Source organism: Sphaeramia orbicularis, chromosome 7 (genome assembly GCF_902148855.1).
Source record: "Sphaeramia orbicularis chromosome 7, fSphaOr1.1, whole genome shotgun sequence".
Taxonomy (NCBI): Eukaryota; Metazoa; Chordata; class Actinopteri; order Kurtiformes; family Apogonidae; genus Sphaeramia; species Sphaeramia orbicularis.
The window spans coordinates 33,735,431-33,762,780 of NC_043963.1; the positions used below are offsets into that span (position 1 = coordinate 33,735,431).

At 35.8% G+C, this 27,350-nt stretch overlaps 1 protein-coding gene across 1 annotated transcript; it reads left to right on the forward strand.

Annotated features, from left to right (window-relative positions):
* Positions 1 to 1,732: 1,732 nt before the first annotated feature.
* kcna10a (potassium voltage-gated channel, shaker-related subfamily, member 10a) lies at positions 1,733 to 23,355 on the forward strand. The gene is made up of 2 exons (XM_030139342.1): positions 1,733 to 2,005; positions 19,649 to 23,355. Exon 2 carries the CDS (start codon positions 19,811 to 19,813, stop codon positions 21,545 to 21,547), a length of 1,737 nt encoding a protein of 578 aa, XP_029995202.1. The 5' UTR covers positions 1,733 to 2,005; positions 19,649 to 19,810; the 3' UTR covers positions 21,548 to 23,355.
* The last annotated feature ends 3,995 nt before the right edge of the window (positions 23,356 to 27,350 follow it).

Consider the following 27,350-nt stretch of genomic DNA (forward strand, 5'->3'; position numbering starts at 1 on the left):
ATGGATGGATGGATGGATGGATGGATGGATGGATGGATGGATGGATGGATAGATAGATAGATAGATAGATAGATAGATAGATAGATAGATAGATAGATAGATAGATAGATAGATAGATAGATAGATAGATAGATAGATAGATAGATAGATAGATAGATAGATAGATAGATAGATAGATAGATAGATAGATAGATAGATAGATAGATAGATAGATAGATAGATAGATACTTTATTGATCCTTTGTAGGAAATTGTTTGTTACAACAGCAGCAGTACAAACAGTACAAGAAAAAAAAATGCATTTGGCAGATGCTTTTTTTCCAAAGCGACTTACAGGGGAAAACCAATCAAATCACTCAATCAATCAAATTTTATTTATATAGCGTTAAGTAAGTTATCTCATGACACTTTATATAGAGAGTTGGTCAAAACCAGACTCTAAGCCAATTTACATATACTGTGCCTATTGTCTGGTATTTGATCTTTGGTTTGTATTTATGGTGTCTTATAAGCCCATGTAAGGGCTGGGCATGTCTGTATGCAAGACACAATAAAGACACAATAATAAAAACATTCATTCATTCATAATATCAGAAACAGAGAAAAATGAAGAAAATGTGACTTTTTCAACAAAATCTATCATTAATTGAACATAAACCAAGTGTCTCCATCCACTGTCATTGAGCCAATTCCATGGGTTTTACTGGTGAATCAATGTTGTAGAAGATGACGGTGTTTCCATGTTCACTACGGAGCCTCTGAACGTCCAAATGGGTCATATCTGATGTCCATGAAAAGATGACAAAGTGTATTTTACATGAATTATTTACATATATTGATATTGATAGGGTTTGTGGATCAACAGACAGGCTATTAAACATTTTAGGTCAATAGATGGTATTGTTCACCAGTGGCTGTTTGGGTCTTTATGGATTAAAGATTATAATGAAAAGCTAAATGTGCTGCTTTCTTTATTTTAGCTTCTAGAATAGAATAGAATAGAATAGAATAGAATAGAATAGAATAGAATAGAATATGTCTTTATTGCTACTGTTACAGCAACAATGAAAATAAGTTTAGCAGCTCTTTTTCTGTCTAAAATCAGATTCTTAAAGTGCAAAAATAGACTATATAAAACTATCAGCTGGTATTCCACATATTTACTCCATGTCTATTTGACCTCTGAGTCAAGTAAAGTCCTGGAGTGTGAATGAGGATGGATCCCACATGCAGTCCCATGTGAAACCTGCAGAGGGAAGCCTGCTCCACTGTCATGAATCTGATCCAGAGAAAGTCAGTACTCAGACGGTGACGTCTCCTTCCCAGTCTGAGGGTCCACAGATCAACCAGTGGAAGCGTCTACACCACATAAATGCATATTAGTGGTTGTTCTGGTAGGTTTACATGACGTTCTGCAATGCATTAAACCAAAGTTATTTGACCACATGGGAGTGTATGACTACTAAACACTAAAAACACAGTGTGGGATTTAATTATAGTATGTAAACATCAACAAGTTGGATAGAAAAGGAGAAAAGGCTGTATAAGGCCCTCTAAAAACTGAGGTGAGGTTGAGAAACTTTTGGATTTGTGCAGTCAAGGGAGTAGAACACACCCTCCTGAGGTTAGACCAGCCTTTTATTTGTTAATCTCTCTCTCTCTCTCTCTCTCTCTCTCTCTCTCTCTCTCTCTCTCTCTCTCTCTCTCTCTCTCTCTCTCTCTGATAAGGCAAGTCAAGCTTTGGTTTGAGGACGAAAAAACAGGGATTTTGCAAGCGGAGAATTGGCCAAATTAAACGTAATCATGTTGTTGTTATATCACTATCACATCTGGCCGCTGGGTGCTTGGCCGGAGCACCTCTGCCGTGGATGCTGTCGGTGCGGTCAGTCCGGGGGTGACAGGGCGCGCGTTTTGGTCCGTGGATCCGGTGCGCACTAACCATGACTCCGGGACTGCCCGGAGCGCCAAACTTTCTCCAAGTTTGTTGGATCATGGCTGTATTGAAGGTGAGCAGTTTTCTTTTCTAACATCTTCAAACAAATGCCACAGGTGTGTGTCTATGTGCGTGTGTGTGTGTGTGTGTGTGTGTGTGTGTGTGTGTGTGTGTGTGTGTGTGTGTGTGCGTACATGGAATCTGACAACCAGCTGTTGCGCAGCGCTCTACAGTTAAGAAATCACTGCTGTTCTTGTCTGAAATTCTAAATATAGACAGAAACTGAAAACTTTCTTGTTACAACTCACTCTTGTAGACTATTTTAAAAGCATATTGGTGTTTATATATATATATATATATATATATATATATATATATATATATATATATATATATATATAGATATAGATATATATATATATATATATATATATATATATATTCGTAGATGTTATGGGTGATTCTTTTAGCTGCGTCTTTGAAATCACCTTAATCCTCTATTAATGTTATTTTTATTGATGTCAAGTCACTCAGAGGTCTTTATGTATGAAAAACAGTAGCCTGTTTGTTTACATGATGCAGTTATGTTAAAAGCAGATGTGAGGGTTGGTTCAATGTGCAGGGTGTATTATGGTCTGGTTGTTGTGCGTCTCCTGATAGTGAGTCGGACCAGATGGTCATACTGTGATTGTCTGGATGTAGCGCAAAAAGGCTTCCAAACAAAAAAAAAAAAAAAAAAGAAAAAAAAAATCATGTCATTTTTCTATAATTGAGACGGGCTTAATCCTCACTGTGGAAAAGGAATGCCAGTGTGAGAGAGTAGAGGCAGGGGGGAGGGCATCATGGGTAAAGTGGCAGTAGGGATAACAGGACACTGGTTTTACTTTAATATTAGACCATAATACCCTAGCTGAACTTTTGGTCACCCTGTCTTAATATGTCAATTTAGTTTGAGCTCCAAAAATTCTTAGTCAATTAGAAGTCATCTGCAAAATACAGACATTAAAAGTACAAGTACTGTTTTAGTCATAAGTGTACAGATTTGTGTTCAACTGACCAAGTATATTTGACCACTGAACTCAAGTATATTTAGTCACATACAATATATGTTTGACTGAAATAATGGACCTGAAGACAAGATTTTGGCATTTTTACTTAAAAAGATAAAATTTTGTATGTTATCAAAACAGTTGCCACACATTTTCTGTCCATTAACTCAACTCTTTACCGCCTAAGACCCAGGAAATGTCAGCAAAGTACAGGCTTTTTTAGTTTTTTATTAAATAAGTGCCTATATTGGAAACATCATGATGCAACAGTTTTTTTAGATGCAGTTTTTAAAATTTTTATGGAATGTCCTTTGTGGAGGACATTTTTCTTTTTTTTCTTTTTTTTTTTTGATAAAGTTGTGAAACTCTTGTCTACAAATGTGGACAGAAAACCCATAGCTGGGTCATAGGAGGTTAATGTACAAATACTGGCAGTGTTGAAGCCAAAATGACAGAATTACAGGTATGTCAAACTTTACTTAGTGTAAAGATGCTTTCTCACACACTTAATACTGAAGTACAGCGGCATGGCTACACATCATCTTCTAACATGCCTGACTGCATCTTGTTATGATGTGTTGTTTTATATCCACTCTTTTGAGGTCATTTATAGCTTTAGGAACTAGTGCACCTGTGTATGAGTGATGTAGTTTGTCCTCTTATTGTTGTATACACCAACACCAAACAACATATGGCACAAAATCTCAATTTCATATAATCTTCTGTTTACAGCTCATTGACTAAAGTAAATGATATAATAATCATAAATAATCCTGTCCCCAAAATTCTGCTAATCTGGTCATCTGCATGAACGACTGTGATTTGGGCCTTTTTTTGGAAACACATTTTGCTTTTTTTTTTTTTTTTTCCCACATCTAAATGCTCTAAAGGAAGTTTTTAATTTATTAAGTAGTGATTTTGGCTGTTGTTGCTACTTTGTGTATATATGTGTGCGTATGTGTGTAAGTGTGTGTTGTCAAAAGGCCAGAGGAGGATTTTGGCCTCAGCTGCTGTGCACAGGGACTTGGCTGGAAGCCTGCAGACACATGCCCGTGTCAACATCAGCAGCTTACTTCTCATGAATGCCTTGCAGAATCTGCACGTAGACCACAAATCTGCTCCAGACAAGCATACATATGAGACAACATAACCAAAAATGGCTTTTTTAAATAAACACATATCAGCACCACAGTCATGTTGGAGAAAATGTGGGGATATGAATGTAGACTATTTTCATGTATTTTGGTTTTGTCCTAAAATCATATATTTTTGGGAGAATGTTCACCAGGTAGTTACTAAAATTCTGGGCTATAATGTACCCAAGTCAAGTGTACTATTTTATCTGGGCAATATGTCTGGCAATGTTGTATTAAAAGAGGACACACTGTAAAAATTAAAATCTTTCCAAGAGTATTTTTTGCAATTCTAGTCAAAATATCTCATCACACTTACAATAAAACATAATCACCTAAAGAGTAACTTTTCAGTGAGATATAAGAACTTATTTTTAGATAATAGATCTTGAAAATCTTATTTCAAGAAATCTTACCAAGATAATTTTAATTTGTTGCATTTGCAGATTTTTTTTTTTTTTTTTTTTTGCTTGATTCAAGATTTATTTATTTATTTTTTTCTTAATTTGTGCAAAAAAAATCTGGCAATGGAACAGGTGAAAATTATCTTGGTAAGATTTCTTGAAATAAGATTTTCAGGATCTATTGTCTAAAAATAAGTTCTTATATCTCACTGAAAAGTTACTCTGTAGGTGATTATGTCTTATTTTAAGTGTGACGAGATATTTTGACTTGAAATAAGAAAAATACACTTTGTAAGATTTTGATTTTTTCCAGTGAATCACAAGAACATGGTAAAAAGCAGATCCACCAACACAGCACGACTGGTAAAAAATTGTGAGTGAGATGTATGTAATGGAATTGTTCATAAGATAAGGACTCAAGAAGAACAATGCTGAGAAAAGTGGGAGAAATCCTCTGTTTATACAATGACAGGATAAGGATGATCTTATTGATAGCAACACTGGAGCAAACTGTAGACACATGGCAATCCACTACGTTCTTTTTCTTTTGAGGTTTGTATTTCTTTTTATTTTTTTTCTTCCTTCTGTATGTCCATATCTGCTAAATGTTCTTAAAAAAGAAACAATAAAAAGAAAGTGTTTAAAAAGACTCTTTTGAAGCTTATGAAATATTTCAACTATCATTAATTCAGTGTGATAGCTCTGATCTAAGATTTTTTTTTTTTTTTTAAGAAGCGTCATTAAGTAAATTCATGTTGTTTCTCTGCAAAGTTAAGACTAATTGAGCATTTATTAGACAATAACAGGAAAAGGCAAAGACAGGGTGAATGACAGGCAGGAAAAGGTTCAGAAAACCATCACCCATACAATAACTTACTTCACCGTGAAGTCTCTGAATTTACCCACACTAATACACACAGCACCTAGCATTAGCAATTAGCATTACTGCAAGACTGATGGTTTTCATAGTACACATAAGGAGCAGTGAGCTGCTGTTGAAGGCACTTACAGACCAACTCCAGATCTTCATTATAGCATCATGGTCAAGGTTAGTGAATCTAAGAACTTACCTCCAGTCGCGGAAAAAATGATTAGACCAGCCTTGTTTTCTTCAATTTCTCGTTCATTTTAATGCCTGATAAAACTAAAGATACATTTCTTTGGACAAATATAATGATAACAACAAAAACAGATCATAAGAGTTTAATTTCAGAGCTGATATCTACCCATTTTCCATGTTTTCTTGATAATAACCAAAATCACTGAAGTGATTCAGTGACTCATACATCAATAGCTCTGGCATTGTACTGCCAAAAACAGTGCTTTTAGGCATTCCATGTTTTCTTTTCTGTCTGTGTTAGTCACATGATACACACTGGAGTTATTACTTGATTACACTGTAAAACAAAATCTGTAATTTAACAGAATTTTCACTGTTTATTTTACAGATTTTTCCTGTATTTTCAAGATGCAGGAAAATATCAATGAAATTACAAAAATAGACTGATTTTACACGTCAAATGTAAAATAACATGAAAAAACTAACTGTGAATAACCATGAAGTTAAAAATTTTTTTAAAGAATTTTTTTTTTTTTCACAGAAAAATACAGTTAAAATACATTTACAAATGTATCGTAATTTCACAAATATTTATTTTCTATTTATGAGGTTACACTGTTAATTTAAAGTTTAATACTGTAAAAAAAAATAGTAAAATGAGGCAAAATTACTGACAATTAACCATAAAAGAAGTATTTGTTCTGTAAGTTTAACAAAACTTGTTTGTTAATTGACAAATATCTTGTGTAATTATGGGAGCTTTCACAACAAAAATGATCAATAAATGTATTTTTGTGAATGTATAACATGTATAAGCACTGATAAACTGTCAAAATACAGTTTTTATCAGTGGATTGTACAACTTAGTCTCATTGAAAATTATTTATATATATATATATATATATATATATATATATATATATATATATATATATATATATATACATACACACACACACATATATATATATATATATATATGTGTGTGTGTGTGTGTGTGTGTGTGTAGGTGTGTGTGTGTGTAGGTGTGTGTGTGTGTGTATATATATATATATATACAAACACATACATACATATATATATAGATATAGATATATAATTTATTTATTTATAGGTAATTTGATTGTTTTAATACATGAAAATATTCTTTATTAAACACTGAAAAGTCAAAAAAAAAGTGCAAAATCTCATGTAAAGTTAGGGCAAAAAACTGTATTTTAATTATGGAAAATTACTGTATTTTTATGAGATGGTTATTTTCTGTTATTTAACAGTATTTTTTCGGCACCCCTGCTGCCGGAATATTGCCGGGTTTTTTTATGTTGTTGTTTTTTTTGTTTTTTTTTTTCGGTGTACATAACCATTGTTTCTGATGACTTTTGATGGTCTAATATTTTTTTTCCGCACGTGTGTCTGTATTAAACCAGAGAGGCAAACTGGTAAAAAACACAGAAAGGATCTGGTTCGACCAAGAATCAAACTTGGACCTTGTTGTGAGGCCGAAGTGTAAAATACTACCTCCACGCCCCCACCCTTGAGCATCTGAGCTAATGTTGTACATGGTGTAGGTGGATGCCACTATATTACCACAGTTCATTATTAATCTTAATAAATTTCCATAAGTTATGGGACCCCTTAGTTTTGTATTTTGATAGGCTCAACACCCTCCCTGTAGCATCATATACCCTGTAAGCCAGAAACAATGCGTAAAAGTGTCCTTATTTGTTCACCACCCACACCCCCACCTTTTTTTTTTTGGGTCATGTTCAATGGCAGTTTGTGGGAAGGGTGGGACGGAGGGGATTCGGTTGGTTAAACTAAGAAAAATAATTCAAGACATTGTATCTAAAATGCATCATATATTGTTTTTTCTTTCTTGAATAATAATAATAATAATAATAATAATAATAATAATAATAATAATAATAATAATAATAATAATAATAATAATAATAATAATAAATACAAATAATAATAATCTTAATAATGTTAGCCTAATTAAAGCTGCAGGAGCCATTAGTTGAGGAATTAATCACCAGAATTGGAAAATAAACATTTACTTGTGCAGCTCTATTATCTTGGTCCAAAACAAAAGACTAAATATTATATAGATAGACATTGTTTCATACTGATGTGGAAACAGAAACCACTTTTTCAAGCTTCAACGTCGAGCCACAGAGCAGAGCAGAACAGTCACGTCTCACTGAGTGTGAACATCTCCTGGTAGCTACAGCTGTCAGTCATGTATTTAACCATCTGCCTTCCTTAAAATGCCTCTGATACATCTTAGAGAAGATTTTTAGAATTCTTTCTTTCCTCTCAGACCTCTTTATTTCAAGGAAAGTTTGCTTCAAACTAAAGAAAAAATGCAGCAAACACAATGCTGCAATTAGTTTTCTCATAGGACAGATAAAATACAAAATAGATTTGTATTAGAACAGAACTTTTGTTTGAGAATGTGTGTGTGTGTGTGTGTGTGTGTGTGTGGGGGGGGGGGGGGGGGGTAAGCCTTATTTTTTTAGGTTATCATGTGTGATCACCCCCCTGTTTGTTTGTCAGTAAGACTGTGCAAAAATTACACCAGAAGGCTAGAAGAAGGACCAAAAATAAACCCCTTGAATTCTGGAACAGACATTTCAATAGAGGAGTTGTTTTATTTAACACTGGAGAGTTCCAGTTGTATTTCAAATGATAACAGCCACTTAAATAAGCAATAAATTATAATAAAGTGGTAACTGGCACCATCTGACAAAAAGTAGAAGAATATAAGTCATAATTTGTATTTGTGGTTTTACCATGTTGAATAAGTAGAGTGGACTGTTCCAGTTTATTCTGCAGGCACTATTCTCCAAGGGTGATCTATGTTTTAGAGAGCATCAGCACTATTTGGTTTTCAAAATCAAAAACATTTATAAGAAATATATCTATATATCTATTTATAGCATCGTATGGCACACACACACACACACACTTACACACTTATCAACTCTTTCACTGACACAACACAACCATACTGTACAGTGTTTCCAGATACAACTATCACACACTCAGGATCAGTGAGGTTCTATTTTGCATCTATTTTTAGCCTTTTAATGAGAAGCAGCATTTGGCTCCAGTTGTGTGAACTACATTACCAAATGGATATTTGTAATTCACATTTCGTAAGTGATTTAAAAGCTCAGGAGAGAGTGTTAAGGATGGGGATATGATATTCCAAAAATTTGTAATTTGGATAATAGATGTTTGACAACCGTATTTAATACTTTTCTGTGTAACTGTGAGGGTTGTTTGCTCAGAAATGCTCAGTGTAAGTGATGCTAATGTGTGCTTTTACGCATTTGTGAAAGTATGACTTATGTGTGACTCCCATTAAAAAAAATGGAACCAGCTTTAACCCATAAAGACCCAAACAAAACAAAACCATCTACTAATATTAAATGTTTTATACCTGTTGATCCACTAATCCTATCAATACATGTAAATAATTGGTGTAAAATGCAGTTTATCAACATTTCATGGTCATCAGATATGACCCATTTGGACGTTCAGAGGCTCCGTCATTACCGTGGAAACGCTGTCATCTTCCACAACATTGATTCACCAGTAAAACCCATGGACTTGGATCAGTGACAGTGGATGGAGATACTTGGTTTATGTTCAATTAATGATAGATTTTGTTGAAAAAGTCACATTTTCTTCATTTTGATGGAGATGCTTGTTTTATGTTCAGTTTCATCAGTTTTCTCTGTTTTTGATATAATAATGTTCTACTTTAACCTGAGCTTTTATGAACATCCACATGATCAGTAAATTAAATATAGGAAGATATATGATGCTCACTGAAAAAAATGCAAAATACAGAGGATAATGTCATAATAAATGGTGATAAATCACTCAAGAGAAGTTAAATATAGAGAAAAAAATATTTTGTAATGGGCTTAAAAGTAGCACTGGGTGTTTATGGGTTAAGGCCAGAAAAACATGACATTCTTTTAGAGGTGGAAAAGGTAATGATATCCTGTATGGCCTGATGACATGAAATGATCCGTACGTAAAAAGGAATATCTGACTTAGATAAAATGACTTGAATTTGGAATATTTATCTTGAAAGATCATTTTTTTTAGATTAATTTCTTTATTGAGACTCAACCTTGTTAAGATTATTTGACTTGTTCCAAGAATTTCCATCTGGACCTACCACATTTAGATATTACAACTAATTTTAAGCAGTATTTCTAACAAAACAAGCTCCAGTGTTGGGGGATGAGTATGGTGGGCACAGTAACTGTTTGCCCTCAAAACAAGCATATTCTGTTGAAAATAAGAATTTTAGCATTCTATAATCCTTAGATAATATTTTCTTATTTGATAAGTGCGATTTTTTATACTGCACTGGTAGATATTTTTACTTGAAATAGGACATTTAACCCAATAATGACTTTTAATGTTGTTATTTTTGTACAGGCCTTTTTGCAGTGTAGTGTGCAGACTCATAAACACGTTAGCTGAAGTGTATCTGTGTCTTATAAAATGCGATGAATGTAAACAAGTTCTAACACACTGCCACTCTTTGTGTTGGTGTGTCTATCTGTGATGCTCGCTATATCTGTGTTGATCTGACGGAAGAGATCCCTCGGCTTATGGCACTGAGCTGGCCAGCCTGCATTAATCTGCTTAATAGGGTCAAAACTCTGGTCCAAAAATACCAGCTCCACCAACCAATGCCTCCACATAGCGACCGACCCCCCCACCCCCAAATCAGGGGACCATACTGTAACAAAGGGTCAGAGATACAAAGTCAACCTTATGTTCAATCCTCATGTGTAAAATAGATCTTTAAACAGAAAGAAAAGATCACTGTAGATTACTCACACCCTCAGTTCAGTACTTTTACACTATTATAACAACTACACTCATCTGTACTTTATAAATTTAACAGGTATTTGTAAGGAAGAAGGTGAGGTAGCATTTTTAGGTTCTTTATTTGTTACATAAGTTGCAATTAAAATGACTACAACAGAGGTATTTTTTTAAGGAATTTTCCAGGATATGCAGTAAATCAAAGACTTCAAAATAAATGTGGGTGTTTTGGACCATTGTGGGCATAATTGTGTTGTTATACACAATTATGGACTATATTGGTCTTGGATAATTACTCATTTATATGTTAAATAAAACATTTTTGAGAGTAGATGGCATGTAAATTATACACATATACTTAACTGACACATGTTTAAACATAAAATGCCTCATACACTGTATCAACAAAAGCATAGGGAGTTTAAAAAAAAAAAAAAAAAAAAATCATTCCCATAATAAAAATGATCATGTCAGTTGTTGTCAGTACGTATCAATGATATTTCAGCCTTTAAACTGGTTTAAAAATTACATTTTTCTTTTACTGTTACTTAGGGTGTACATGAATTATTTGTGGCTGGAACATAAAAAAAATACTTCAAAAATCAAGAGGTAGAACATTTAAACTAATTATAAAGATTAAAAATGACTGAATAAAATAAGTAACAAAAAAGTAAAACATTTTTTAAGCATTTTAGATGAAAATTTAAAACGGAATCAGGCCAAAAGGTGGAATAGAAACATTTATTGCAATTTAAAATTACATATACTATGATTTTTGTTATTGTCATTTTGTAGCTCAGCACCAAAAAAACAGAATTTGATACTTTTGTCCATACTGTGCAAATTTTATCCTCTATTATATTAATCAGCAAATGCTACCACACATACGCAACATGTCATTTGATGATAAATGCTGGAAAAATTATGCATTTCTTATCAGATGGAGCAGGGTTGTCCAGTCATTCATATATGTCTGGTCATGTGGTAAGGGGGGGCAGGGGGTTTTCTTTCTAAAATGTGCAAACATACCTTATTCCTGGTGTGGACTCTTATCAAGGTTATAATCGTTAACTAACGAAATGACAAAAACTAGAATTGTAAAAACATTTTTGTTAAGTGAAATAAATAAAAGCTATAATTAAAAGATAAAAACAATAAATAACTGAAACTGCACTGTGTGCTTATAAAACTAACTAAAACGTATAAAAATTCTGGATAAAATTCCCTTCGTTTACGTCTTTGTCAGTGTCAGATTGATACGAAATCGATTTATTTCCCTCGAGCAATTTTAGCTAGTGGCACCATATGATATTTAACGGTCCGACACTTCTCATCACTTGTGGTTTAGAGTCGTCTTCTGGTCCCCACTCTACCTAGAAACATGGAGACTAAAGTTTGGAGAAAGCAGCAGAGTCCTGTATGGGATTTATTTGAATACGAAGAAGGTAAAAGATATGAAAAAACTAAAACTAAACTAAAACTAAGCATTTAGAAAATAACGAAAACTAATAAAAATGAGTAAACCTGCTCTAAAAACTTATTAAAATGAACTGAATTAGAGGAAGAAAAAATCAAAACTAAATAAAACTAAACTATAATGAAAAATCCAAAACTATTATTACCTTGATTCTTATATTGTCTCACATCTATATTTGCCTGAACACTGTTTTTATGCTTGCTCGGTGTTTGTTTATACATTGAGGATTCCCATGTATAAGCAAGAGCTGTTATCTCACAGCTTTTTCCCACCACGACCACGGGTATTATTAGCGTGGCAAGAATAGTCGGAGCCCCATGGGCCTGTGTGTGTGGGCCCCATATGACACCTGTGTTATAAATGTTGTCCTACCACCAGTCAAGGTTACGGTGACTCTTTAAAAGCATTTTTCCTCACAGTATCACAGCTGCTACTGTCTGACAATATGTTCTCTAGATTTTTTTTTTTTTTTAATTCAGATATAAAACAATACAGGGGTTAGATTTCTAAATATATGCTTGCACCTCTCTTTTTAATTTTTTTTTTTTTTTTTTTTTTGCCTTGCTTGCTGAATAAAAGTTTTGACCCTTGATTTTTATACCAATCACACCTCAGTGAGTAATGTGGTGAGAAACCCTATAACATCCCCATTTATATTTGTTTTGTGATGCTTTTGTGAAAAGACAAGCATTAATCGGATAAATCCAAGTACTTATTATATTTTATTTTTTATTGTTTTGATCATTATATTAAAATGATATCTGTACTTGAGGCAGAGAAATACAAAATATATACAGGGTGGGGAAGCAAAATTTACAATATTTTGAGGCAGGGATTGAAAGACAGTGTATGACCAATTAGTTTATTGAAAGTCATGAGAATTTATTTGCCACAAGAAAATTTACATAATAGAAAATGTTTTTATTCTATGTGTCCTCCTTCTTTCTCAATAACTGCCTTCACACGCTTCCTGAAACTTGCGCAAGTGTTCCTCAAATATTCGGATGACAACTTCTCCCATTCTTCTTTAATAGTATCTTCCAGACTTTCTCCTAATAGTTTTGCTCATAGTCATTCTCTTCTTTCCATTATAAACAGTCTTTATGGACACTCCAACTATTTTTGAAATCTCCTTTGGTGTGACGAGTGCATTCAGCAAATCACACACTCTTTGACGTTTGCTTTCCTGATTACTCATATGGGCAAAAGTTTCTGAAAAGGTATGGATAATAGTGTTAGGTATGATTATGACATCAATATATGTTTGGTTTCAAAACAATTGACGTAGTGCCTGCTGAGAAAAAACAACTAAATGTTCATTGTAAATTTTGCTTCCCCACCCTGTACTTCAATGCATTTTAATTTATTCTAATAAAACATAAAGAGCAGGAAAAATGATTTTACTTCCACAATTACATAGGCATTAAAGGGAAGAGAATGATATGTTGATTGAAAAGTGTTGACAAGCCTTTTCTACAGGGTGTTCACACATTCTGTTGTAATTATACAAGTTTAGTAATAGCCTCCTTACATGCCTGTAAGAACATATTTGCTAATGTGAGGACAGGATGGTATTGCTGAGAGTGTGAGAGTGTTGCTGAGGAATGTGACATTACACATTCACCCATGACCTCTGGGGTTGACAAAAAATACTTGACAGTCCTCAAGAGATCACATTTCACTTTTGTGACACTTTAAATGATGTAAAAGAATAAGACAGAAGGTGAACATTTGTTTTCATAATTCAGGTTTTATTCCATTTCTGCTTTTAAGCTTGCTGGGGTTAAAATGAGCATGTATTTGGGTGCTTCTATGAAACTGGGTTCATTTTGGTGTCAGCTTTTTAGACCTAATAATAAAAGAGAAATTTAGACATATCTAACACCAAGATGTGCCAAATGATGACCTCAAATAAATGCAAAAAAATAACTCTTGCTCTGAGCCATCATAAAATTAATGAATTTTTAATAAAATATTAGACCAAAATAGGACCAAAATTGGGACGTGAAAAGCTACGTAGGTGTCAGTGCATTTGATCTGAAAAACATGGCTTGAAATGGTTTTATATACCGCTATAAATACAGACAGTGTTAAATCTGGTGGTCCTAGTGGTTTTTCTAACCCAGAAATGTGGGTTTTTCATGAATCGTCAGTCTCATTCCAGGTTTTGTATGTAACCCATCGTGTCCACTTGTGTTACATGCAGAACCTGCCTATTTAAACACATATAAATTGTGAATGATTTTGCAACAGCGGCCATTTTTATGAAACACTCTGCCTTGCATAATTAGTTCCATTCCCAAAATGTACCTGTGAGAGAATAAAGAGATATTAAAAAAAAAAAAAAATCGTATTGCATAATTTTTGTGTCCTTTTGACTGTGTTATATGCAGATTTTTGTATTTGTAAAAAATTATAAAAATGTGTTTTATCTGAAAAATTGTTTCTCTTTTATTTCAGTAAGTATTTATTTTTAAAATAGACCCAAAGTGTTTCCAAACTTGCTTCATAACATTAGTCTCCATAGAATGTTTGGCCCCCATGTCCTGTTTTTAGGGACCAGTTTCATAGATGCACCCATTTGTGATTGATAATGTGGGAATTCCTGCCAGTAAACAGCACCAGATGGATTTGTTTGCTAAGGTGCCGGTCCTTTGTTGTCCTCTGTAACCTTTTTTTACTGGCCGTGTTGAACATGTTAATGGTGTTGTTAAGGATGAATTATTTATTGTGATGTAAGTCAGATATGTTGATGGCCCCTGTTTGTGTGTGTGTGTGTGTGTGTGTGTGTGAAGTGAGTCAACCATGGAGAGATATCAGGATCTAATCACACCGTTCCAGTCTGTGAGACTTTAACCACTGAGATCTGGTTTATGGGGCATACGATAGCGAACAATGGAAGAATAAAAGTTGATCACCGACACTGCACTCTTTACGTAACATCAGATTTTTTTTTTTTAAATCTTCATTTTGGTTTAATGAAGGTCTCTGTGCATGTCTGTTCGCATGTGTCAGTGTGTGTGCAAGTGTGCTTGTGGCCTTTGCCACAGCTCTAGTTTCTACTCCAGCATAAGGTTACCCAATGTAGTCTGTGATAGATTAGTCATTCTGATCCCAATTGAGGAGGTAGCACCAAGCTGCAGCAGAGGCAGAACATAGGCTCCTAGTTAACTGACTTTTTTGCTTTTTTTTTTTTTTTAATTTTTTTTTTTTTATCATTCTGCAAGTTGTACATACATGGTTTATAGGGTCCCTGCTGAGAAAGGTAAGCTGCTGTGTGTTCCTGTTTACTGTTTTCTGTGTGAGCCTCTGGGCCATTAACAGTTTTCAGTACTTACTCTATCGCTTTAATAGAAAATATCTCAGAGAATGCTGTTGATATTGTATCTTTTTAATAAATCATTTAGATAGATGAGTCAAATTTCACTGTTTTTAAGGAAACCAGGCTTATACATGACAACCTACCGTAACAAAAGGAAAGAAACACCTGAATTTTTTTTACCCACTTTGATTTGTTTTGGAAAAGTTCTTGTCCAAATTATGCGATCAGTCTTTCCATTGTAGTTTTAGTCACAGGTATGTGACTGTGTTCATTCTTTCTGTTTCTTTAAGTCAAATTAAATATTGATGGCATTTTGAATTATTGAAAAAAAACCATTAAGACTTGTTCAAATACAGCAAAACTACTGGGTCATGTCCAGGTATTGATCCAAGAGCAAGTGTTTAGTCTGTCAACACCGGTGTGTAGCTTCTATTTTCGGATCATGAGAAAGTTTTGATTGTTGAAAGAATCAAATGACGTTGTTCCGGTCATGTGCTTCAACATGAAAGCGTAGAGAGAGAAAGAAAGTTACTCATGATTGATATTTTTACCATTTGTAGAAGTAATGAGATAATGTATAAAAATTTACATTGTCAATAGTCAAAATCCCTAGTCATTTACCCCCCTCGTGACCTCTTTCTCCTACTCATTATTTAACTATCCTTCTTTTCCTAGCGGGGCTGCTCCCTTATCATCCTGTCTATCCATCCACCCACCCATCAACTCCCTTTCTGTCTTCAGTGTCACTTTGCATCTTGTGTATTTGGTCCTCATCCCACTCAGTCCTCCCACTCACATCCGTCTTCCCAATAATTTTCATGTCATGCACCTTATTCACACAGTTAGCCCATTTCTTTCTCTCTGTCTTTTTTCTTTCTTTGTTTTTTTTTTTTTTTTTTTTTTTTTTTTCTCTCCCAGTAGGATTGGTAACATTGCCATTGGTTTTAGGTGGTGACTCATCTCTGGAGTCTTTAATTAAACATCTGCAGGCGTCAGCACTCACTCACACACATACAGTATGAGTGCACACACACACACACACACACACACACTCAGACGGGAGTTCAGACACTCTACTGCATGCACACCTCATAGACCCACGGGTCATTGCAATTATTGCTGATGAATAAGTTACACGTGCACGGGTGAATTTGAGTCCAGATACAGATGACACAACAAAAGAATGACCTCTCACTTTAAAGACTACAGGAAATTATGGTGCGCAGCGCAGTCTAAATGTGAGCCCTGGCGTCTGACAGAAGCTAGGCCTGTGCTATCAGTACACAGTCAGTTAATTATGTACTAATGTATGCACAGCCCCAGTTACCCTGCACTATCCTCTCCTACAGCCTGAATAGGAGTCATTAGACAGATATACAGGGTGTGTACCTCAACTCCTTTTCCCCTGAGAATGTATGCATTTATGTGTGTGTTTACATGCCGGATGAACACAAAAATGTGGTTGCAGATGAGCTGAAAACATCATTAGTTTTTACCATTAATCTAACAACCTGTTTAAATGAGTGGTAGCTGACAAAGAGGCCATCCACTGGCTTACACTTGCTGTATTAAGTGAATAATTATTATTTAATACTGTGTTTGTTGTTGTGTTTTTCACGGTTACATGACTCATTACTTGCCTCCACAGGAACAGACTGTGAAAAGGAACAGCAAGTTGTTTACTACTGTTTCTCTCTGTCAAATAGATCTGGATCATCTGCTGCTGTTAGCGTTTCTTGTTGCTTCTTTCCAGCTCCCTTGTCCTCTGGCTTGTACTCTATTTTCTCTATTTCTCTTCCTCACTCTCTTACTCTCAGCTCTTCTTTCTGCCTATTAACCCTTTCATGTATGAATTGTGAGAACCTGAGTCAAGATTTATTTTTTGAGTGTTTTTATTCCTTCTTAGCCATGAAAAAAACAATGCAATCGAGTTTTTTTTTTCTACGTCGTTACAAAAATATTCATGCATTTAATTTTTGAAGTAAAGAAACATGTGTTTAAAACCCAATATCAGAAAGTAATATGAAAACAATGAAATAAAAACATTTTTAATGCTGCTAATCTGATGTCTTCTCACATTTTAACATATTCTAATGCTAGTAATTACTCACTTCATGGAGATAATATGCAAAAAAAAAAACACCTTTTTTTCTAACAAATAAAAATTGATTTACATTCAAACATGTCACTGCAGATCAGGTTTATCAAGAACAGCACAGTTACAGTAATGGTATGAATGTCAGTGTATGGGATGATGCACAAGTGTCCACTGTGTTGGCTGATATGGAACTAAAACAACAAAACCCATTAATATACAAGAGAACAGCTGTAGAACAACTGTCCACTGTAGTGACCTATGCATGAAAGGGTTAAAGTAATCTGTTGTGGTCACATTTACATACATGTATCACAGATGGGGATGTCATGGCAATGTTAGGCTCTTCTTGCAGCAAAATGATTGCACTATTTGTATTTTTAATTTGCTGCACAGTGTTAAATTCATTTTTGCATTTCCTGAAATCAACTAGTTTCTTAAATTTAGATTCAAAATATACACACATTCACTTCAGTTATTAACAAAGAGGTGCTGACAGCTCCAAAATGTCCTTTAACCTGCCAAGTCCAAGGCCTCTTCAGTGTCTTATCAGTAAACATAAATAACTACAGATGGCAGCCTCTCTATGTCAACATTAAATGTATTTTTTGATTGCGTTCACTGAACTGACATCAACACATTAAAACAGTGAAGTCTAACAACCTCAGTGCAGATCTGTAGATTTACGGCAAGAGTTCCCAAGAGTCATTTTGGAGAAACAAGAGATTCCATCAGATCAGACAAATATGTTAAGTATATTTTAATGGAAGGTGTAGCCATTTTTTGCAAGATCTAGAAGAAAACTCGAGCTGTCACTATGAGCTGAGAGCAGTTCAAGAACAGCAGCAGCATTTGTACAGGGTGTCCCATAAGTCTCCATACATAGGAGACATAATACATATGGTTCTAACATGTATTTCTTTATATTTCTTCTTTATAGTTCTTCAGCAGTGGAGGACACGCATTGAAATGTGTTCCCGACAAAATGGCAGCCATATAGAGCATATTATATAAATAAAAATGGTTTATGTCAAGAAACGTTTATTTTTCCTATGTATGGAGACTTATGGGACACCCTGTAGTATAGACCAATGTTATTAGAACCAGGCTGACATGTTTCAGGCCTTCGTCAGGGTCATCATACCATCATCACCATCACCAGCTGTATTTAAGTGCGATATGAAACATACAAAAAATGAATGAGAAACAACCAATCTAATATATCCACACAGATTTACTGGCCAATGGGATATGTGCAAATATGGGCTGGGCTTATGAGCAGATGGCTGAGAGGCTGAGAGGGAACTGATTTGCATGGAACAACTGGACTCAGAGATTGCTGCCCATGAAAATAGTCCTCACTTTTAATTCAATGCATGCTGGGTCAGTTAAAGTTTCCACCTGACATTGGGGGCAAAGAAAAATTATTTTGGTCACATGTGACAAAGATTCAGTTGTTTGGCCACAAAACCCAAATGTATATTTTGAGGACTAAAGGTGAGGCATTCCACCAAAAGAAAACTGTACCAGGTGTTAAGCATGGTGGCAGTACCATAATGCTTTGCTGTGGTTGTACTGCCTGTGGAACTAGTGCATCACATAAAGCGGGAGGAATAATGAAGTATGGCTGCCTCAGGAGTATAGAAGCACAGAGACAAATCTCTGATGTTTTTTTTTTTTTGACAGCTTTCAGTTCATAGTAACAGAAAAGTAACTCTGTTGTTGGCAAGTTCTGTAGCAATGGGACAGTGTATAGACTTTTACTTCTTGGCAATATAAGTTCTTTGTTTTAACCTCAAAAAAGCAGTCAGGAGGTTGAAACTGACACACAAGTGGGTGTTGCAATAGGAGCTTATAGAGCAAGCTCATAGTATATAAGTAGTAGTTCTGTAGTAGTAGTGTAGTCCTGACCCCAGTCTTATGAAAAAAATGTGGACTACACATAAAAATCACATCCATATTGAACTGTAAGAATTGAACTAAATTTTGTTTATTCTGCTGAGAAGAGTGATGACATATCCAACCAGAATTCTGGCAGAAGTTTGTTCGTGGTGTTTTGTTAAACTGTGACTTGCTAAGGGACATTTAACATTAGCTCTGCTGGTTTGGTACATGCACAGTTTTTACACCCTGTATTGATTTGTAGAAAGACAGAAAAAAAAAACTCACATGTGTAAACCTCTGAACATAAACTGCATCTAAGCAACAAGGAGTTGACATAATTGTTTTATCACCTGTTGAACATTGCCTCAAAACAAACCCTTATCAACAGGACAGACTACTGACCACTTCATCTTTTGCTCTTTCACTCCTCAGGCGTTGGAGGAAGACAGAATAAAAGATACAGTCCATTCATCCTGTAAGTTCTGCTGAAGACTGGATACTCCAGTATTCTGATTCTACTGACTGAGACTCCCATCAGCCCACCTGTCTGTGTTAGACTGTCTTATCCTGGGGTCCCAAGGCTGAACTAGAGCCATGGAGGTGGCCCTGGTAGACTTTGAGAGCCTTGATGACATTGACGGTGGCCTTGAGGATGAAGTCGACACCTTCGCTGATGAGACCACAGCCCTTACTGTGGACATACCCCCAGAGCCCAGTGGCCAAGCCAGTAACTACCTCCTGCGAGCTCCTCAACGTACCTCCACGCCATCTCAAAGCCCTCGACCCTCCTGCAATTGGGATTCCCCCTTACCTCTGTGTTCCCAGGCAAAGACACTGGGTGTGCCCCAGTCTCCACAAATGCCAACACCAAGTAGACAAGGGCGCACTAGTTGTGCCAGCATGATCTCCAACTGGAAATTGCTGCTAAGCAGTGAGAGCAATAAAGAAAGTGAGAGAATCTTCAGTCGACTCGCCCGGGAATGCTGCGAGGATCTGTTTGTAGATAAACGAGGGCTCGATGATGGAGATCAGAAGGTCATCATCAACATTGCAGGTCTCCGTTTTGAGACACAACTTAAAACATTAGACCAGTTTCCTGAGACACTGCTGGGAGACCCTCAAAAAAGAATGGACTACTTTGATCCAATGAGGAATGAATATTTCTTTGATCGAAACCGACCCAGCTTTGACGGGATCTTGTATTACTACCAGTCAGGGGGCAAAATCAGACGCCCAGCTAATGTTCCTCTGGATGTGTTTGCAGATGAAATAATCTTCTATGAGCTTGGGAGTGAGGCTATGGAGCAGTTCAGAGAAGATGAGGGTTTCATAAAGGATACTGTGATCCCTCTGCCCACTAATGATGTATATAAGCAATTTTGGCTGTTATTTGAGTATCCAGAGAGTTCCAATGCAGCCCGGGGTGTAGCACTAGTATCTGTTTTTGTTATTGTTATTTCCATCATTATTTTTTGTATGGAAACACTACCAGAATTCAGAGATGAATCTGACCCAGTCGTGCCCACAGCAGTACAGCCTTTCAACCAAACCAGAGGTTACAGTTCTGTGGCTCCACCTGGTGTAAAGCCAACCTTCTCTGATCCTTTCTTCTTCATAGAGACTGCTTGCATTTCCTGGTTCTTTTTTGAGCTGTTTGTACGATTTGCGGTCTGCCCCAGCAAAAGGGAGTTTTTCCACAACCTAATGAACATGATTGACATTATATCCATCATTCCCTATTTTGTCACTGTAGTAACAGAACTGGCCACAACGCCACAAGAGAGCTCAGGACAGAATATGTCTTTGGCCATTCTACGAATCATTCGTCTGGTCAGAGTGTTTCGTATATTCAAACTCTCACGTCACTCCAAAGGACTCCAGATCCTGGGACAGACTCTGAAAGCTAGCATGCGTGAGCTTGGCTTACTTATCTTCTTCCTCTTCATTGGAGTTATCCTCTTCTCCAGTGCTATCTACTTTGCTGAGGTAGATGAGCCTAACACACAGTTTGTCAGCATACCGGACGGCTTCTGGTGGGCGGTTGTAACCATGACCACTGTAGGTTATGGAGACATGTGTCCTATAACTATGGGGGGTAAAATGGTGGGCACCTTGTGCGCCATAGCAGGTGTACTTACCATTGCATTGCCTGTCCCTGTCATTGTCTCCAACTTCAACTACTTCTACCACAGGGAAACAGAAGCAGAGGACAAGACACCCTTTTCAGATGCTGTTGAGCAGGCAATGAAGGGTGACTCGAGCACCAAACAGGGCAGCAATACTTCACTCAATAAACCCAATGGCATCTGGCAGAATGACAGAAAGAAATAGCTTTGAAAGGAAATGAAAATACTAAACTTCACGTACTGCTGAAATGCATCAATGGGATGTTTTTAGCAAATAACAACAAATATGTTAAGTTAGGATATATTGTACCATACCGTTCTTACCTCTAAAGAAGATGGCTCACTGAAATTAGCATAAGTATTGGTGAGATTACTATTCTCAGATGCACCTAAATGGGTTTATGATTTAAGTATAATGTTGGTCTGATTTTGATTGCTTTGGCCGTCATTCCTAATGCCTACAGTAACATAAAAGTCAATGTAGGTATATTCGCCACAGGGACTTTTAATGCCATAAGGCCATAAAATGGGTCTAAGACAGTTTTAAACCAATCAAAATGAATAGAAAGGTAAACTCAAATGAGACATTTTGGGACATTTCTGTAATTGCTAATATAAAATTGTATCCAAGAGCTACGGTATATCTATATTTAGCTTATATGTTGCTAGAAAACTGAAAGAAAAAAACATACACTGGACTCACCATTGGCAAGCTAAAGAGAGGTGATTTCTAATTTTAATCAAGTCATTTTTTGGACTGAAGTTTAATATTTTGGTCTTCACCCTCTGCAAGTAAATGACACATTCAACACAGGCAGATGATGGCTAACAGCAAAAAAAGACCAGTGTTCTACCAAACAAAATAAAGAAAGAAACTACTTTTCCATTTTAGTGTTGTAAATGGTTAACTGTAGGTTTTATCATATAGTCCTGTATCTATTTATTTAAGATGTATCATGTTTCTATTGTATTAATTTATTTATTTTCTTTGATAAGTAGCATGTATAAATCCAGCAGTATGACTGACTCCACAGTATGTATTTTACTGGAGTGCCTTATTATGTTGGGATGAATTTGCCATACATAACCTCAGTACCTGTATGTTTATTGTGCGTAATACACTCAGTATTTTTTTGATTTCAGTGAAAATCTAAGTTATAGCTCTTCCATTCTTCATTTTTGTGAGCATTTTATTCTGCAAATGTCATATTTTTCAAAAGAAAAATTTAACAATGCTATTCAACGAAGCATCCTGACCCAAAATAACATTTAATGCATCCAGAATATAGTGAATCCCCCTTTGTTTCCGCATTATTGTATTATCAGTTTCATTATACCATTTAGAATTTAGTATTCATCAAATCTTCGCAAAATATTGGATTTAAGAAAGGTAAAAGAATGCAAAGAAAGAGAGAGGGAGAGAGAATAAATGGATCTGTCACAGGGAACCTTGTACAGTACATCATCTGTCTTATTTTGAAGGAGTAGTTATAAACTATCCTGTAACAGAACAGTACCACCCTTTAGTACTGGCAGCATATCTTATTAGTATTTATTTTAAACAAATTTTCCTATCAAATAAACCTTAAATAGAATAGGGGCAGTGGTAATTTGGATCCAAGAAAATTATATCAGCTCAAAATTGAGTTCTGGTGAATTAAATCTGTTTACGGTTTGTCTGATGTTCTGAATATAAGAGCAAATGTGTTTCTGTTTTCTGTCTGAGAATCAGCATTATAATAATGAGTACAGTGACTATACAATAAGATGTCAGTGTACAGTATATTTCATAATCAGTCTGTCATCTGTTGCAGGTATGGTCAAACTAAAAGCCACTGTCGTACAAAAAGTAGACTTGACTGAAGTGATAACCTCGGTTGTCATGGCTACAGAAGGCCGGGGTTATTGCACCAACAGACCTTTACACTGTATTTGTACATGTATGTATGATAACATTTCAGTATATGATTTACTGTAATGTAGATGCAATACAGATTGAATCTCATGATTTTCTATCATGTCCTGTCTTGTTTTTGTTGCTCTGGTGTATTTAGAGATGTGAGAGAAAAACAGAGTGTGTTTAGCCTTTCATACTACCCTTCAAGAAAGAAAATCTTCTGCGTTATATAAGATTCCATCATTACTTTCAGTAACGTGTCTCTGCTTTCACTGTAATGTTAGTGCCACAAACAAAGATAGAGGTCACATCAAAAAGGCATGTGGGACAGTGAAGTGACCGTATCACTGGAAGTCTTCCAGACAGGATGCCCGTCTCTGGTTAACATGGAGCGGACTGCTAGCCATTACTGCTAGCTAACTTCATCTGATACCTCTATCTGGACGCACTTCAACACCTTATCTCTGGCTCCAGATGGTGAAATGAATGATACAGTAAAAATGGTGTATAGGAAAAACAGAACTACAAAGATCACAGTTATTTATCATATAAAGAAGTGAAAGTAGTGAGGAAAACAAGAATTTGAGAGACTTAATTGTTTCAAAAGTGTGTCTTCTTTTTCAACGTCAAATAATAATTAAAATCTGTCATCAGGGAAATGGGAAAATAAAATGTTATATAGTGGTGAATGAAGTACTCAGATACCTTATAACCCTCTGAAAATACCACGACCAGTAGTACTATTAATACTGTATACAAGGCCTTACCTAAATACAACTATTAGCAGAATATATTTAAAGAATGAAAAGTCAAAGTAAAAGTGGTAATCTACTTGATGTTTTTGTTCACATTACTGCTGCTTTGATATGCTTTGTTATATTTTATAGCTGTAGTTGTTTAAGGTTAGCTCATTTGAACCATTTTATCATTTTACTGATAAATAATTTAATAAACCACAATAGATCATATTCTGTAATATGATCATATATTTCAAAGGTAACAGCTACTATGACTGCTTATATTCCACCACTGGTATCATAACTGGTGCTAGTGTCCAACAGCAGCAAGAAAATAGAAAATATCTCTTCTTGCACTTTATTTGTACCAAGATTTGAAAATAACTTCACTTTATTCAGCTTTTAATTGGATTTGGTTGCACTTAGCAATAAGTACACAATAGGTTTTATACTAAATATCTGTATGATCTCTGATGATGTAAACGTTCTGTGGGAAGGTTTAAAGTCAGGGAAGAGGATTTTTGATGCTTTATTCTTATTTTAACAAGAATCATGCCCAAGATAGCAATTACCTTTGGGCCGGATCCGCATTAAAGCCTTTACATCCGTTTATAGCTTACATCCGTTTTCTGACTTTGGACCAAATCTGCATCTGATCCGTCTTTCAGCTCTCTCTAGCAGTTCCGGAGTTGTGTTGGCTTACGGATTCGGCCCAGAACAGTCTCCCATCACACAACCAAGACTGATTTTCAAAGTTGTAATGCTGATCTGGACCAGAATCGTAATACAAATCTGGGCCAACATGACTCTTGTGTATATTCTAGATGTGACTGAACGGAGTTGGGCCAGAGCTGGACTGTTTCTGTAGAGGATCCGTTTCGCGGAGCAGTACCTGTTTTAGCCCGATGTGTGTTTGGACACCGGGACGGATCTGCCAAACGGTTTCAGGCTGACTCGGGGTGCGATCCTGTTCCAGATCTGTCTCAGTATCTCTTTGCTATCTGGGGCCACACTTCTACTCATCTAGATCATAATGGGCTTGGAAGCAGTAAGAGGAAATTTACAGTGATTTATGTAGTCAAATCAAGCCACTCAACATTAAATGGACAAAGAAAGCAAAATGAAGCTAATAACATATTTGATGATGCATTTAGAATTAAGTTAATGTGGGGGGAGATCTAACAGCCTGCACTAGCAAACAAAGGAAGGCCTTAAGTCGACCTGATGGACGCTTGTGGGACTAATGTGGGGCCCCTAAGCAATAACACATCATCTGACATGTTCGCACAAATGTACGTGACAATACGTATACAGTTCTTAATAGTGTAGTAAGATAGTAAGAGTAAGTAGAATAGAAGTAGAATAGCATGGCCTCAAAATGCATAAATGAACCTTGACAAAACTATAAGCTCTGTTTGACTATTCCCTCTCTGAACCCTGGGAGACTTTAATGGCTCTACAGTAGATTGGTTTGGAATGTGTTTTGTCATGGCAAGACAAGTTCTGTTTAGAAATGTCTAATTAGCAATGCTAATTGATAGATGTGATAACACAGAACTTTAGAGCTGAATTTTATTCTGTGTCATTGCACCGTCATTACAACTGTTGTGTTGTTACACAATGCTGGAGACAGTAACGCAACGTGTGCAACATTCAAGGCTTTAAAATGCTCCAGTTCCTGTTTTTTGCATTTTCTTCACAAAAACCTGAATCCTCAAAAGAGTGCATGACCCGCAATATTACTACTTGGCTGTAGGAAATTACAGGGACGTTCAAGGTCAAAGAGTGAAAACGGAGCTGCCAATGAAAAGAGAGAAAGGAGGGATGAATGACGCCCGCAAGGAGACAAGAGCGGACAGTTCACACGCTACCTAGTTGCTGATAATGGGCTGTCAGCCACATATATACGTTACAAGCAGGTGCGGAAATAGGTTGCAAGTGAAATAGATCCCTGACACAAACAAATTTGTATGTATGTCACACACATAAACTCAAACACAAGCCAAGTCATATGTAGAATTCAAAGTATTATTGTTTATTACTTACTATTGTTTATTATTGCTGTTTTATGTAAAATTTAAAAGAAAACCCATTTTTTTCCCTTTAAAACATTTGTCTAAAATGAATATTCACGCCACGCTCACTCAGCATTACATTTTAATGGCGGCTGTGTTAGTGATGGAACAGAACTCTGACGGTAGGATGTCACAACAGACTTTCCTTTTAGTCAGCACCACATACTACAACAGCAAAATGTGTTCATTAAAAAATCATCCTATTGAATTTTTGAATAGGATGAATTTGAAGGGGATATTGCTTTACACTGCATCGGTCAGTGATCCAAAACAGCCGTTGAAGTAATTTACCGACACAATTCAACCAATTAGGAAAGTATTATCTTTGTCTGATGACAGGCCAGGTTTCTAAGCTTACAATAACAGCTGCATTTTCAATCCAAATAATGCTAAGCTTTGTGGTTTCACATATGAAATGCAAAATCCAAATGTCACATTACCCGGGACTCAAATGGCTTTTGCACTTGTGTGTGTGGGTGTGTGTGGATGGAACAGTGGGGTTTAACCCACAGCCAGTCAATCCGATTGCATCCTTGGCAAGGTTGGTTAGGTCACTAAAATTGTATTCCATTACAGTCACTAGATACCTCATCAAAATTGTAATCAGTAATGTAATCCAGGGATTACCCAAATTTAATAATAGATAGTTCCAGATTCTTTTCAGTATTTGTGGTATAAAAATATATATACATATAAATCAAAAATCCTGGTTCATCCTAACATAAGGACTTGCAAATCGAATGTTTTACCATAAATCTCTAAACTAAAGTAATAACTGGTGATATAAAACACGTACTTTCTGACATTAGGGTTTCGAGATATCTCTTCTTACATAAGTTCAAGGTGCATGTATGAGCTCACATTACTCTGCTATATGCATGTAACACTCCTACACACCTTGAGGAAATTTCAGCACATAATGAGATTGCGAGCAGCATCCATCCGGGTCCTACGCTGGGAAAGGTGCTAAAATATTGTGTGACCGGCTTTGGAAGGATGACATCTGGAGCATACGGTAATTGTGGGAGCCTTTAATAAGGTGCATCAACTAATGTTTCTTTGAGTATATGTGGATATAACATGACTGGCTAAGGAAGATGCTTTTTTTTTTAGCCCAAACACTCATGATCCTATTTGTGTAGGTGACAGGAGGAGTGTTATCTTTTGCATGCAGTGTCTGAAGTTAATCTGCCGGGAATGACATAACATTAAACATTTTGAGCTTCCAAAGGCCCACACACTTAAATACTTTCACATTATATAAACATAGATGTGGGTCAGTGCTGGGTTCATCCATGT

Coding starts and splice junctions, on each gene's coding strand:
- kcna10a (XM_030139342.1), top strand. CDS start 19,811: ATGGAGGTGGCCCTGGTAGACTTTGAGAGCCTTGATGACATTGACGGT.